The 12,500-nt window shown below is 44.8% G+C and overlaps 1 protein-coding gene across 1 annotated transcript in view; it reads left to right on the top strand.

The window, feature by feature from the left end:
* The window catches only part of doc2g (double C2-like domains, gamma), a 36,711-nt gene that overhangs the window by 3,536 nt on the left and 20,675 nt on the right, over positions 1-12,500 (top strand). Inside the window, exons 3-5 of the mRNA XM_084073166.1 lie at positions 1,149-1,228; positions 2,344-2,418; positions 7,662-7,771. Coding sequence (XP_083929292.1) covers positions 1,149-1,228; positions 2,344-2,418; positions 7,662-7,771 — 265 coding nt within the window. The remainder of the gene's footprint in view (positions 1-1,148; positions 1,229-2,343; positions 2,419-7,661; positions 7,772-12,500) is intronic.

A 12,500-nucleotide genomic window follows, 5' to 3' on the forward strand; every position in this document is an offset into this window, starting at 1 on the left:
GCATGTGCATGTGCATGTGCGTGTTTGGTGGGGAAATTGCTAGCCATTACAGCACATAATTTACATTCCCAGTCTCGAACTGGAGCATCAGTGTTTTGCTTTGTGAATAAGTGAGTCGCTGTGTAAATTGCTCAGAATCACAAAATGAGTTTACAGTGTAATTGGGGTGTCAAGTGTTTGTTTCTCTCATGCAACTCAGTCAATCCCACTTTCTGTGCCTTGGCATCTCTCTGATCATTTGTGGCACTGCATTGTTGTGAGCCACTCTGCAATTTTCGGTTCCTTTGACAAACTGAAATCAAACAAGGCAGATGTAGATTCATGTCAAGCATGCAGCCTTGTTTCAAGGAACCGATATGCTACCAATTCTACAGAGAATTACTACCATGTTGTTGCTGTCGGGTGGAAACCTTGTATGTCCAAAAGTGTTGCTTTTCCGAATATAGAGAAAATAACCATGTGTTCCAGTGGTTCCAATTTAGTTATAATCTACTCACAAGCTCTTAATACTTTTCAATACTTATAAAACCCACAGACAAACGTGACCTCTTTCAACCCTACGTCTCTATTTGGGGCATGTCATTATAGGCAAATATGTTCAACCCCCATGTCACATTATGGCACATTGTGAGCTACTTTTGCACAACACTGCCTCAAAGTGACAACAAATTAAATGGGGCATTAATTTATGAAAAAACATATTGATTGATTGAATACTTTATTGGACAGAAATGCAAACAGCACGATCGAGGTACAGTCACACATTTGGGCTAAATGGGTTTCCAATGTGGTCCTATAAAGATGAAATATGGAGTTACGAGGTCTGCCCGACAGTGACTATTTGTGTGTGTGTGTGTGTGTGTGTGTGTGTGTGTGTGTGTGTGTGTGTGTGTGTGTGTGTGTGTGTGTGTGTGTGTGTGTGTGTGTGTGTGTGTGTGTGTGTGTGTGTGTGTGTGTGTGTGTGTGCGTGCGTGTGTGTGTGTGTGTGTGTGCGTGTGCGCGCGCATGCGTGTTGGTGCGGGTGCACGGTTGTGTGTGTGTGTGCATGCACATGGGTATGAACGTTTGTTTGTATGTATGTGTGTTAGTGTGTTGTGTGAAGTGTTCATAGACTGGCAGTAACTCATGGTGTGTCATCATGTTTTCAGCCTACCTGGGCACCCTGGAATTCAACCTGCAGTTTGATCAGGATCAGAACAGCCTTCACTGTACCATCCATAAGGCCAAGGTATATATACAGTAGTAGATACTGTCAAAAGTATGATGAATGCACGCTTTGTGTAGAATTAATCCTGCTTAAAAGAACAAAGAATAAAACTAGTCATTGCATTTGTAGACATCATGTAGCTCAATGAATGACTTATTGTTTACCGTCATATTATACACAGGTTTTCAAAGTGGGGGTCACGGCCCTCAGCGGGGACCAGGATGTCAATTGGAAAGGAGAGGGGGAAAAAAGAACTTCTTATTCAATTCATAGACTTCTTGTACCATTTTCAACCTGGCGCATTGTGAGCTGGTAGAATGGCTATTTTATCTACATTTATTTTCGCAACCTTTCTTTTCTTTTTTTCTTTTTGAGGGGCCGCAGCCTGAGGCTATGGCTATTTTTTGGGCTTTTCTGCCTTTACTGAGTACACAGACAGTGAAGATAGAGACGGGGAGTGACATGCAGCAAAGGTCGTCGGGATCGGGATTCGAACTTGTGACGCGCTGTCAGGCTTTATCAGAGCCTATAGGTGGTATGCCCCTGGACCGCTAGGCCAGTGGGCTCCCGATTCAGTTTGATATACTGCAACATAACATGATATCTTGGCATGTCAACCGCATTTACCGAGTATGAAAAGAAAGCTTACTGATCGTCGTTGGGCAGAGACAAGACTGACCCGTGGCAAAAACACGCTCGGCTAAATATATTCAGAATGGCCGTAGTACATGAGGGCACAGTTTTTGCGCCGTATGTTCTGGACTGTCAGATGATGTTAATTTATGCACAGCCCGCTGACCTGTAAGCTCACTGACAAGAGAAAAGAGCATAATGGTGCGAAGGAAAGGACGCCCGGTAGCACTGTTTAGATGTAACTATTGCAGGAGGACAATCTCATGTTCTGTGTCATCTCCTGACCCTGTCAGTTGGGAAAAGTGTTCCAACGTCTGATGACTTCACCTTTGACTCATCTGCATGTGTGTGCGTGTGCGTGTGTGTGTGTGTGTGTGTGTGTGTGTGTGTGTGTGTGTGTGTGTGTGTGTGTGTGTGTGTGTGTGTGTGTGTGTGTGTGTGTGTGTGTGTGTGTGTGTGTGTGTGTGTGTGTGTGTGTGTGTCCTGTTTGTGTATGTCTACAGGGACTGAAGGCGATGGACTCCAATGGGCTAGCAGATCCATACGTCAAGCTTCATCTCCTACCCGGGGCTAGCAAGGTCATACAGTAACTCCAGCCACACCTCAGCCTCCATTAGATGCCTCCTCTTTGGGTGACATTCTCTGCTCCACTCTGCCCAGAGTCTCTCTTGTCTAGAACACACCACCCAGCAAAGCACCAAACAAATTATTGAAAATAATTGGGCGAAACAGGAGACGTTATGCAGAAATTCAAATGCTACAGTACATGATTTAATTTCCACAGTCAGAGTATGTCATGTAAGGGTCCATGTGGGTCTAATTTACACTCCCAACAGTTAAGTGAATCCTGTGTGTGTTATTTATGAGTGTTACAAGAGTAATGCGAGCAATTTATTCGTGTTTTTTCGAGCACATGAAAGGTCAACCAGAATGTCACCAAACCCCTCGCAAAAGGGGCTTACCGTGATAGTAGACTAATCTAGCATGTCGTTTCAAGCCATTGCACAGGGACAGCTTTTGGTTGGTCACTGGTTAATGTGGCTCGGCCAATGCTCCGCTCTGTCGAGCAGAAACGTGTTCTGGTCTGTTTCATCACCCCTTGCCTTGTTCTTAATGCAAACGGCAGCAGCAGCATGAGATTAGGCACGGGCAGCAATGCCTTCGGATGTAGGCGGCGGCAACCTGTTGTCAGCCATTTTGGCTCAAGGTTAACTTAACACACATCAAGGCTGTGACAAACAGGGCAGACGTCGGGACAGACAGTTGTACTGAGGCGACCACTGAGGTCTAAGGTGCAACCCAAAAATCTCCACCGGGGTATTCATGCCCCGCAGCCCCCCTCTGTCTGTGTTTTTGTCCCCTTGTTGTTATCTCACTCCCTTTTCCACCCTCTGTCACTATCTCTCTATCTCCCTGTGACCCTCTTTGACCTTGAAATACCAACAGTGTGTGGAGGGAGGCGAGAGAGGGAGGAGAAGGGGTGAGAAGAAGGGAGGGAGTAACTGATGGGGGCAGGACAGCAGCAGGTGGTTGTCATGGAAACAGTGTGGATTGTTACACGGCTCACGTCAACAGGCAAGTGGCGAGTGTTGATGGGGGAGAGAGAGGGAGAGAGAGAGAGAGAGAGAGAGAGAGGGGGGGGGGAGAGAGAGAGATAGAGAGGGGGAGAGAGAACGTCAGTGAGCACGCAAGTATCCACGCACCTGCCTCGGGTAAATATCGACCACACAGGACCATGCTGCTCCAAGGTAGAGCCATGTAAGAGCCATGTGAAACTGAGGATGACAGGCACACACACGCACGCACGCACATGCACGCACATACGCACGCACACATGCACGCACGCACGCACCCGCACACACACATACACACACACACACACACACACACACACACACACACACACACACACACACACACACACACACACACACACACACACACACACACACACACACACACACATATATTTTCTTCCTCTCTTCCTCACAAAAAGATGCTATTAACTCATCAGCATCTATTCAGACTTGTGATGTCAGACTCACAAACTCACACACACATACACACACACACACACACACACACACACCCATATGCACACCCATGGTACACACGCACACACACATACGCACACCCATGGCACGCATGCACACAAACACAGTCAATGCCTGTCCATGCTCATACGCACATTACTGTAACGTCATATGCAGCTTTACTGTAACTCGACCCCTCCCTTGACACACACACACACACACACACACACACACACACACACACACACACACACACACACACACACACACACACACACACACACACACACACACACACACACATACACACACACAGGTGCGCGTACAGATTGAAATGTTAGGTCCATGTAGGTCCTTTCATTCATTTAACACTCCAGATTTTACTGAGTGGGTTTTAGTCGCCACGGTGTATTCAGCTGTGCTCTTTGTGCACGTGGAGGGGCCCTTTCCGTTCCTAATCATGTCGCACAGGGGATGTGACTCACCTGACTCACCAACAGCAGGCCTCACTTCCCTCACAGCTCCGGGAGAGAGGGAGTGTGAGAGAAGTATAAGACCATCCATATGGACAGATGATGGAGACAGAGGATGGCGGGGGAGAGAAGGATGTGTGGATGGAAGGGTGGAGGCCGGGACGGCTTCCAGGGACACAAATAAATGTGTGGATGAGGAGGGGAAAAGGAGGGATTGGGCCCTATATGCCGGTGCAGAGACATTTAGATGTTTGGAGATGATTGAGCCAGTGGTTCTCGAACTTTTTTGTGCAGCGGACCCCCATCTGAAAATGTTTTGTGCCAGGGACCCCCCAGAAGAGAAGATTTGTGTTAAAAAATGTTAAATTATGAACACGTTTTCAAACACTTTCAAGATTTTTCAAAAATGTTAAAAAATTGCAGATGTACAAGCTCGCTGTGAGATTGTATATCTGCTATTTTAGAATAGCCAACGCTAAAATCTAAAATGACACAGATGCTTTCCCGGTTTTAATGGGTTACTTTGTTGTGTGACGATGTCACACGCCCAAAGTAGCCGACCTGAAAGCTCGCAACGTGTCGCTGCGTCGACACGGTGTGAGCTTTCAGGCCGGCTACTTTCGGCGTGTGACATCGTCATACCGACGGAGCATAAATTAGACATGACACTGCAATGGAGGAACATTTCAAAGGCAGTTGAAGTAGTTTGTGTCAGAGAAGTGAATGCTGAATGTTTGCATGGCACAACGCAAGCTGCCGTATATGCAGTGGTGGAAAAAGTACTCAAATGTTTTACTTAAGTAAAAGTATCAATACTGCAATGTAGAAGTACTCTTTTACAAGTAAAAAGTCCGGAATTTTAAATGTACTTGAGTAAAAGTACAAAAGTATTGGCATCAAAATATACTTAAAGTACCAAAAGTAAAAGTACTAAAATGTTTGAAAATAGCAGATCTACAAGCTCACAACTTGTGAGCTTGTAGATCGGCTATTTTCAAATAGCCTGTGTATGAAATAAGGCTAAAAGGGTTAATGTATGTTTTAGAATATAATCATTTATATCTGCAAAGTAACTAGTAACTAAAGTTTTCAAATAATTGTAGTGGAGTACAAGTACAATATTAACCTCTGAGATGTAGTGGAGTAGAAGTAAAAGTACAAAAGTAAAAGTAAAAATACCTCACAACTGTACTTAAGTACAGTACTTGAGTAAATGTACTTAGTTCTTTACACCACTGTGTATATGTGGGGAGTCGTGACTCTGCTCATGAACAGTAAGTGATTCAAACAAAGTTAATTCTTAATGTTAACCACTTATGCCCTATTTTATACTTTGTTGAAAATAGCTCACAACATGTACAGGTCGCCAGGGACGCCAGGTTGAAAGTGGTTGAACAGAAAGCCAAACATTAGCTGGCTACCAGTTAAACGAAACACAGGAGGGAGGAGGAGAGAGAGACTGCGACAGACTGACGGAAGACAAGCTGAGACGGCGATGGCAGAACAATGAAATGTAGTGTAGGCCCTACAGCATATTACATTGTTCTGCCATCACAGCCAGTGCAGGCCACAAAACACAATGACACAATGAAAGCACAAAATCTCACCCCGAGACACACCGCCCGTCCTTGGAGGGAAGACGGGGAGAGAGAAGGAAGAAGGAGAGACGAGAGAGAAAGGGAGGATAATTATGTTGAAAGCACTAGAACAGGGGTCTTCAACGTTTTCAGACCAAGGACCCCCTAGCTGAGAGAGAAATGAAGCAGGGACCCCCTGGCTCTATATTGTATAAAATTGTGTTTCAGATTCAACTTTTTTTGTTGACGTTTACTGTTCTTTTTCCCTCTACACCTATACCTCTTTGCCAAAAATAGCCGATCTACAAGCTCGTAGATCTGCTATTTTTGGCTAAAGTTCTCCTCAGAAAAGGGATGCGAGGGTTCAAGTGTTAAGGTAAAAAAAAAAAATCATATCACACAAATATTTTGCGGACCCCCTGTAGTAACTCTGAGGACCCTCTAGGGGTCCTGGACCCCCTGTTGAAGACCCATGCACTAGAAGTTTTCACACTCAAATTGACATGTGTGCTGGAGGAGCGGACACTGCAAAATCCTGAGTGTTAATTAAAATCAGATGGACCTGTAAGTGTTCATCAGTGTTCAATTAACAGTCATGATTTTGCATTGTACTGCCAGTACAATGCGCAATCATGGCTGTTAATTGAACACTGAGGAACACTTATTGTGTGTGCGCTACAGTGTCTAGTGCACACACTCTCTCTCCGCGCATGAGTCCGTGCGTGCGTGTGAATGTACTGCATGGGGCATTCCCACATCACTCAACACGTGAATAATGCTGATGTACTGCATCATATAATGACAGTCACTGTACCCGGCAGAGAAGAAGACAGAGCTGCATTTGAAACGGATAAGAGAAATGAAATATGCTAAAACTAAATGAACACAACCTGAAGGCAGAGTCTGGCAAATGAGTCAGCCAATGCCCATTTAATAAATCTCAGTGAATCGTAATAAGGGAAAGTGCGCGGTGTTGTAGAGTGTCTGCATTATACAGTTAGCAAGTGGCCCCTGGGCCTTTATTATCATGGAAACAGTTCATTTCTCATGCTAATCGTGTTAGCGTTGTCAAAGTGACTGGTGTGCTGTGTTAGGGAAGCTGTGGTTATTAGTGCATCTGGCTGCTGCTGCTGGTGTTGTTGTGACATGGGAGGGGGGCACAGGGGCAGGTGAAGTGTGGCAAGCCTGCTGTCCTCTTCTCCACAAAAACTAGGTTGCAGATGTCTGTGACTCCCTGAGCTGGGGAGAGAGAGAGAGAGAGAGAGAGAGACAGATAAACAAATATTTTCCCTCCATTTCTCACTCTCCCCCCCCTCCCCCAGCCTAATTTATATTTCGCCAAATTACTGCATTGCTCGCTGAAACAGATAAACATGACAAATCCTCATCAGTTGAAAGTCTTTAATCTTCGACAGCGACTCGGTCAAATGACGAAGTATAAATTAGGCTTCAGACGCTGCCCAATTGTCCTTCTCTCTGACCTGTCTAGGTCGCATCCCCACATCCAAAAAGATATTTTCTACCCTACCCTTCACATCTTCTCTCAACCATCCCAGCACACCCTTGTTTAGTCACCTCACCTCACATCCGCCCTCCTTAATTCCAGTCACTCTAACATTGATAATTCATGTTCCCGTCTTCACTGTCTGCCGTCTATGTTCCTTCTCCTTGGAGCCCACTTAAAATGTCCTTGTTGCTTTCTCTCATGGCTCACTTTCCTTTCTTCTTATTCTTCCAGGCAAACAAGTTACGCACAAAGACCTTGAAGAACACGTTGAACCCGGTGTGGAATGAAACGCTGGTGTACCATGGCATCACAGCTATTGACATGACAACAAAAACACTCAGGTATTCAATTCCTAATATCACGTGGCATTGCCAGCCACTATCACTAATCCCCAGACTGCCAAATGATCAGTTTATTATGCAGGGGGACAAAATATTCATGACTCCAAATGGCTGGGCTAATGCCAATAACTGTCTACGCTTCCCAGTGGATGTTTCCAGTTAATACATTATCGCTGCGAAGCAAAGGCAGGCCAAATGTTCTGTCAGCAGTGTGCATGTGGTGACTAGCTGCCGAGGTGTTGCTGGCCTGTCCACCCTGCTGAAACTCTGCATAGTCATTGAAGTCGAATGTGTCCAACTTCGGCCAAAAGATACCGATGCGCTCATCTCATCCTTTGTCAGCGAAAGTTGATTCAGAGAGAATGTTTGTTTTGTCCATCTGCAGAATGTTTCCGTTTGCTCAGAGATTATAAGTATTACAGTTCATGGATGTTGTTTTGCTACTGTAACCATCTTGGGGAAACAAACTCACACAGGCAGTTGGACACTCTTGTTGTAGCCTGGGACCAGACGAATCTGCGAGTGCACTCTGCGATTTGGGTCTGGCACCGCTCCATAGAGAATCCATTTCCTGCTCCAGAAGACGTGGGTAACCAATCAGGGCCCAGTATTCGAATATGGGAGACTGTAATTGGTAGTTGGTTGTAGGTCTAACCAATTGCGTTGAGGGCCATTGTTTTGATCCCGCCCCTTGGGACAAAAAACGTCCTCATGGAAGCACCAGACTCATATCCACGCAGTGATATAGTCTAGCTACGCCAGGCTACTCTTGTTGCACTTGCACAAGATCTAAGCCTACATCTAAGCCTCCTCCACAATACATGCACAAATACAGCCAGTCAGGTGTTTGTCATTTGGAATACATGTCAAGGGCAGTCACATGGCCGGAGAGAATGCCCCACTTCTGAATGCATGCGAAATGGACTTTGCATCATGCATATACATGGCATCATGCATATACATGCATATACAGTCTAGATTCTAGCATTGACACATAAACACAATTTAATATACATTCTCTAAAGAGAATGTGTGTGTGTACACACACACACACACACACACACACACACACACACACACACACACACACACACACACACACACACACACACACACACACACACACACACACACAGTAGCTCCATGAAAAGTATCTGCAGCCCCTCACACCAGAGGAAGCCCACCTGACCTCTATCCAAGGAGAAAGGAGACAGCCTGAAGACATGTTGGCATGGAGGCTCGGGGGAACTAAAAGGGGGAGGATCAGAGAGTATGGAGCCGAGAGAGATTGAGAGAGAGAGAAATACAGAGACAGAAAAGCAGACAGTGACAAAAATAGGGAGACAGAGAGAGACTGATGCCAATATGGATTGGAGAGAGCGAGAGGGCGCGAGAGGAGGGAAAGTGTGAATGATGCCATGTGACAGAGAGGTGAGAACTGAGGAAACTACAGTGGCCAAGACTGAGGGAGACAACAGAACAGACGGGAACGGAGATAGAAAGTGGAGTGTTAAGGAGACAGACAGCCGAGACAAAAATGAGGAACTAACTTTACTGAAACCGGGAGTGAATAACAATAAACGCAGTTCGTATAGCATCTTTCTTAAGGCTACAGCAAAACAATAGAGACTACAGAGACTACAAAATTAAAAAGTGTAATATCCATAAAATACATAAAACAGTCAAATCAAGACATGGCTTCAAACAGGTGGAGAGAGAGAAGCCCCAAAACCAGAGGGAGAGAGCTATGTTCTTCACACAATAAAGGAAGAGAGAGTGTTCCAAGTGTGAAAGCAAGAAAGAAAGAAAGCAATTCTGCTCAGGACATCAGCATGTGATCAGACATCACCACCAAACTAAGTCTCTACCAATAAACACTGTTCTCTTTAAACCACAAGTGCAACAGACAGAGAGGAGACTCCGAGAATGGATGGAGAAGGGGGAGATCTCTGGGGAGGTGTTTACCTAGAGGGAGATCCCTGGGGACATGTTTACCTACTAGCTAGTGCCCTTCTGCATCTCGCTCCGCTGCACCCAGCAGGGGACAGAAGGGGGGGGTTTCTGCTTTTTGGTCCCCCAGCATAGTGCACTACAGAGAGGATAGTGCTCTGTCAAGCCTCCCCGTGGATCTGCCTGAAGGCTCAGTCAATGTAGAATTATATAGTGGTTAAACCAAAGACGTTCCACTGGGGGACACAAGCAGGAAGAGTAATGTAGTGTGTGCAATTATTGAGAGAGTACATGAGTTTTTTAAACTGAATTTCCTTGCACGTGTAGGGTCTACTCAAAGCAAAGCTATTCTGTAAGTGCTGTGCTAGAGAGAAAAAAAAACGAATCGATTGCATTAAAAACAGGTTTTCAGCAAAATGGCACTGGCGCTGAACCAGCAACATGGCTTAGACAAGAGAGCATTACTTATTCTTACCTTAACATCTACAGTCTTTTGTTTTGACTCCTTTAAGGGTCATACAGTATTGCGTATCGTAATCACACTGTGATTAAAGACTGATTTATACTTTGTTGTGTGGCCGTGTTGTCCAGGGAGCATGAATGTGATCAGCAAGTTTCATGGCAATCCACCAGCTAGATTTTGAGATGCCTTGTGTGCGAGTGGACATTTTGGCCTACGGGCGGCGCTACAGGAAAGACCATGGGGTCACCAAAATCAGTGGGATCCATCCTCTGGAGCAGCTAATTCCATGGCTAACTATTTTGTGATTAAAAATTATTCAACATTTTTCAAACACTTTCAAGATATTTAATACATGTTAAATGTTATGCGCTGTGAGCTTTTATATCTGCTATTTTTTAATAGCTAACACAAATTTCTAAAATGACACAGATGCCTTCCCAGTTTAAATGGGTTAAATGAAGTCTACCTTAGGGAGAATCCCAGGCTCCATTGCCTAAGGCAAAAACAATGATCCTTTCAGTTTTTTTGTTTTTTTTACCACTTTCAACCTGGTGTTTCTTTTTTTTCAACATTTCTGACATCTTCGCGGTGTGACACTTGTCGTACGATCAAGTATAAAATAGGGCGATTATCAGACTGTCAGTTACTGGTAGAGAGAGGGACCATGTGGAGGTGTTTTGATGAGTCGTGGATATGATGTGGCAAGATAACACTTGTTCACAGTGAAGGTTGTGTAAATGAATACTGGTATGATGTCGGTACCAGGTCCCCACTCTCTCTCTCTGTCACTTTGTTCTATCACTCCCTCTCCCTCTGTTGGGTTGCAGAATACACTCACTCTATCTACCACTGTTGGGAGATAGTGGTGAAAATGATACGTAGCCTGCGAGGTTAGTTCAGGCAGTATACACTCGAGAGGTTACACGCATGCTCATTACTATGTGGCTGTATACAGTGTCATGCAAGATCCATAAGTCATACACTGACGTGGCAATCAGCTGATCAATTGGGTGGGTTATTTAAGCTCACCTAAATCTGCGTTCCTTCCGCTTTGTGTGCTCTGGTTTGTTGTCATGCGGCTGTTTGCTCCCACCGCCACCCCAGCACCACCAGTGGGCTCTGCTATTGGTTCTGTTCCCCATGGGGGGTTGTTATTGTATATCTATCTCCTGCTCTTAATGGTTAATGATGGTTGTCTAATTGTGCTGAGCAGGGAGATAAATGAAGCAGAGCCTGAACGCCAAGATGAAATATTACATCCACACTTTTATTCTCATTCTATAATATTGGTTCAATCTATTCGTTCTATTATATTGGTTCAATCTATTCGTTATCTATAAGTTATCTGACTGAACCTGTGATTGCGGTACTGGATGTTTAAGGTGTGATCTGTAATTGAGAGCTCAGATGTTTTGGATGGATATTTTGGATATCAATTCTACAGTATGTTGGGGTGAAGTAGTCTTGGGGTAGTTTCATTATTGAGCAGAGATGACTCACTTGTACAAAACAGGAAGCACTTATCTGATGATGAAAACAGAATATATTAATACGTATCCTTGTATGACTATTGACTAGTACATGTCATGCTACTTTTTAGTCATAGAATTTCACTACTGACAAAACTGAAATGGCAAACAAGGAATAGCGCATGCTTGAATGCTGAAATGCTCAGAAGTGTTTTGATAATGTAACTTATACAGGGTATCACAGCTGTTAAGGGTTGACCAGATTGCCTGTGGATCTCATTTTAGAAGATATATCTGCAAACAGCATGTTGTTGGACCATGATTGAATGCAAAGCTCTAATGTAAAGCATTTGGCAAGAACCTTCACAGCCACCTAAATCACACCGCAGCCGCACTCACTCACTCACAAGTGTGGGTTATTCTGAGGCATCTGCCAGAGACATCCCATCAGTTATGAGTAAAAGGCTGGAACTAACGTGTCAAACACCCAAATGTCAGAGGAACAGACTGAGATAGAACTGTGTGTGTGTGTGTGTGTGTGTGTGTGTGTGTGTGTGTGTGTGCGTGTGTGCGTGTGTGCGTGCGTGCGTGCGTGCGTGCCTGTGTGCGTGCATGCGTACATTTGTGTGTGTAAAAAAACAAAGAGAGCGAATGAGACATATGGAAAAAAAGACAGAGAAGGGATGGGGACAGAAATGGGTAACAAACAAGTGACAACAACTGTGCGGTGACAGTCCCTCTGGGCACAGCTGAACAGGTGATGGAGAGAGTGCAGCCGCTGTTGAAGAGGGCATCCTGCCAAATCACTATGGTCTGCCATGGAAAGCTGTCAGATTATAAATTACCT

Source organism: Gymnoscopelus microlampas (genome assembly GCF_963454915.1).
Source record: "Gymnoscopelus microlampas genome assembly, chromosome: 2".
In the NCBI taxonomy this organism is placed as follows: domain Eukaryota; kingdom Metazoa; phylum Chordata; class Actinopteri; order Myctophiformes; family Myctophidae; genus Gymnoscopelus; species Gymnoscopelus microlampas.